The 1,571-nt window shown below is 52.6% G+C and overlaps 1 protein-coding gene across 1 annotated transcript in view; it reads left to right on the top strand.

The window, feature by feature from the left end:
• MMP28 (matrix metallopeptidase 28) overlaps positions 1 to 1,571 on the top strand; it is a 25,422-nt gene that overhangs the window by 19,242 nt on the left and 4,609 nt on the right. The window contains exon 6 of the mRNA XM_014534767.1: positions 1 to 52. This exon is cut by the window's left edge and continues 1 nt beyond it. Within this exon, the coding sequence (XP_014390253.1) occupies positions 1 to 52 (52 nt within the window). The remainder of the gene's footprint in view (positions 53 to 1,571) is intronic.

Below are 1,571 nucleotides of genomic sequence, written 5' to 3'. Positions count from 1 at the left end.
TCCCAGCTAAGGAGTCAGGAAACCTGATCCAACCGCTTCAGGCAGGGACTTAAGCCCTGTGTGGCCTCAGAACTTGGGCCCCTACTCCCTTGCACTCTCCTCCTTTCCAACTCGGAGCAAAACCACTTCCAGGCCCTGCTGCCTAGACCAGGGTAGGGCTGGCAGAAATCTAGGCTTTTTGAGAATCCACCTGTAGGACACACACATGCTTGCATATAATTCATTTCATCCATGATATCCACATGAGATGTTTCTATCCGTCCCCAGGTGGAGTCTGGTAGCTAAGACAGTGCTAGCCTGGGAGGCAGCTCTCTGATGTGGGACAGGTGCTTTATCTTGTTGAGTTTAGTCAAAAACCTCCCCAGCAGTCTCCCAAGATCATTGCAAGAGTTGAATGGAAAGGCGAACATTGCTCAGAACCGTTCAGAGCACATTCAAAATGGGTAGGCATGTGTCCTTCCTGCACGGGACCATCTCTCCATGCCCACGAGGCTCTCCCTAACATTAGCCTCCCGACCTGTGTCCGTCCCCGTTGGGCTGGGCTCCAAGACCGCAGCAGTGGCAGGACCCTGCACAGGCTTCTAGGCCAACATCATCACAGTGCGGAGTGCTGCCCCTGCCCCTGCCCCTGCCCCTGCCCCTGCAGAAAGTGACTTGTGAGGGTGGGGCCCAGGGAACTGCAGGGCTGATAAGCTAAATCTGGGGCACCCTACGCTTGAGCATCACTGGTCCAGCCCGATTCCTTCTGCTCACTCCTGTTCTAGCCGGGAGGTAGAGACCCACAGAGGGGCCCTGGCAGAGGGAAGCCGAGGACACAAGAATACACACACTTTTTTTTTTTTCAAAGAGGGGAAGGGAGAGGGAGACAGAGACAGAAACATCAATGATAAGAGAGAATCACTGACTGGCTGCCTCCTGCACACCCCCTACTCGGAACCAAGCCTACAACCCATGCATATGCCCTGACTGGGAATCCAACCATCATCTCCTGGTGCATGGGTCGGTGCTCAACCACTGAGCCACACCACCCGGGCAAGAATACATATACTTTTTATTAAAGAAACTATGCATACACATAAACACACCCAGTGCTCAGATCAAAAAAACATTACCAACACCCTACACGGTACCATCGTGCTCCATTCTGGGGTAACCACTGTACCTACTCCAAGACCTTTTAAAAAGGAATTCCTATATAGCATTTATCATATGCTAGGCACTAGGTGTGTGTAACACAGACACACACACACCTCTTTTTAATCCTCAGAAAAACCCTGTGAGGAAGAACTTCATGGTCATCACTCCTGTTTTCAGGTCGGGAAGATCAGGCACAGAGGGGTTGAGAGACCTGCCCAGGGTCACTCCGCTAGTAAATGGTAAAACCAGGGTTGGTTGGAACCCAGGCAGTTTGACCCCAAGCGGTATGTGCACCGCTCTGCCCCCTAGGGTTATACTCCACAGCTGTCCTGTGGTCACCGCTCCACACTTCAGCTTCTGCGGACTGAATTGGGAGGGAAATTAAGCAGCGGAAAACAGCCCCACACTCCAATGGCATGGGCGGTGGGAACGCG

The sequence above is a fragment of the Myotis brandtii genome, unplaced genomic scaffold (genome assembly GCF_000412655.1).
Source record: "Myotis brandtii unplaced genomic scaffold, ASM41265v1 scaffold1327, whole genome shotgun sequence".
In the NCBI taxonomy this organism is placed as follows: domain Eukaryota; kingdom Metazoa; phylum Chordata; class Mammalia; order Chiroptera; family Vespertilionidae; genus Myotis; species Myotis brandtii.
The sequence above is the reverse complement of the archived record's forward strand: the minus strand, read 5'-3'. Positions and strand labels throughout refer to the sequence as shown.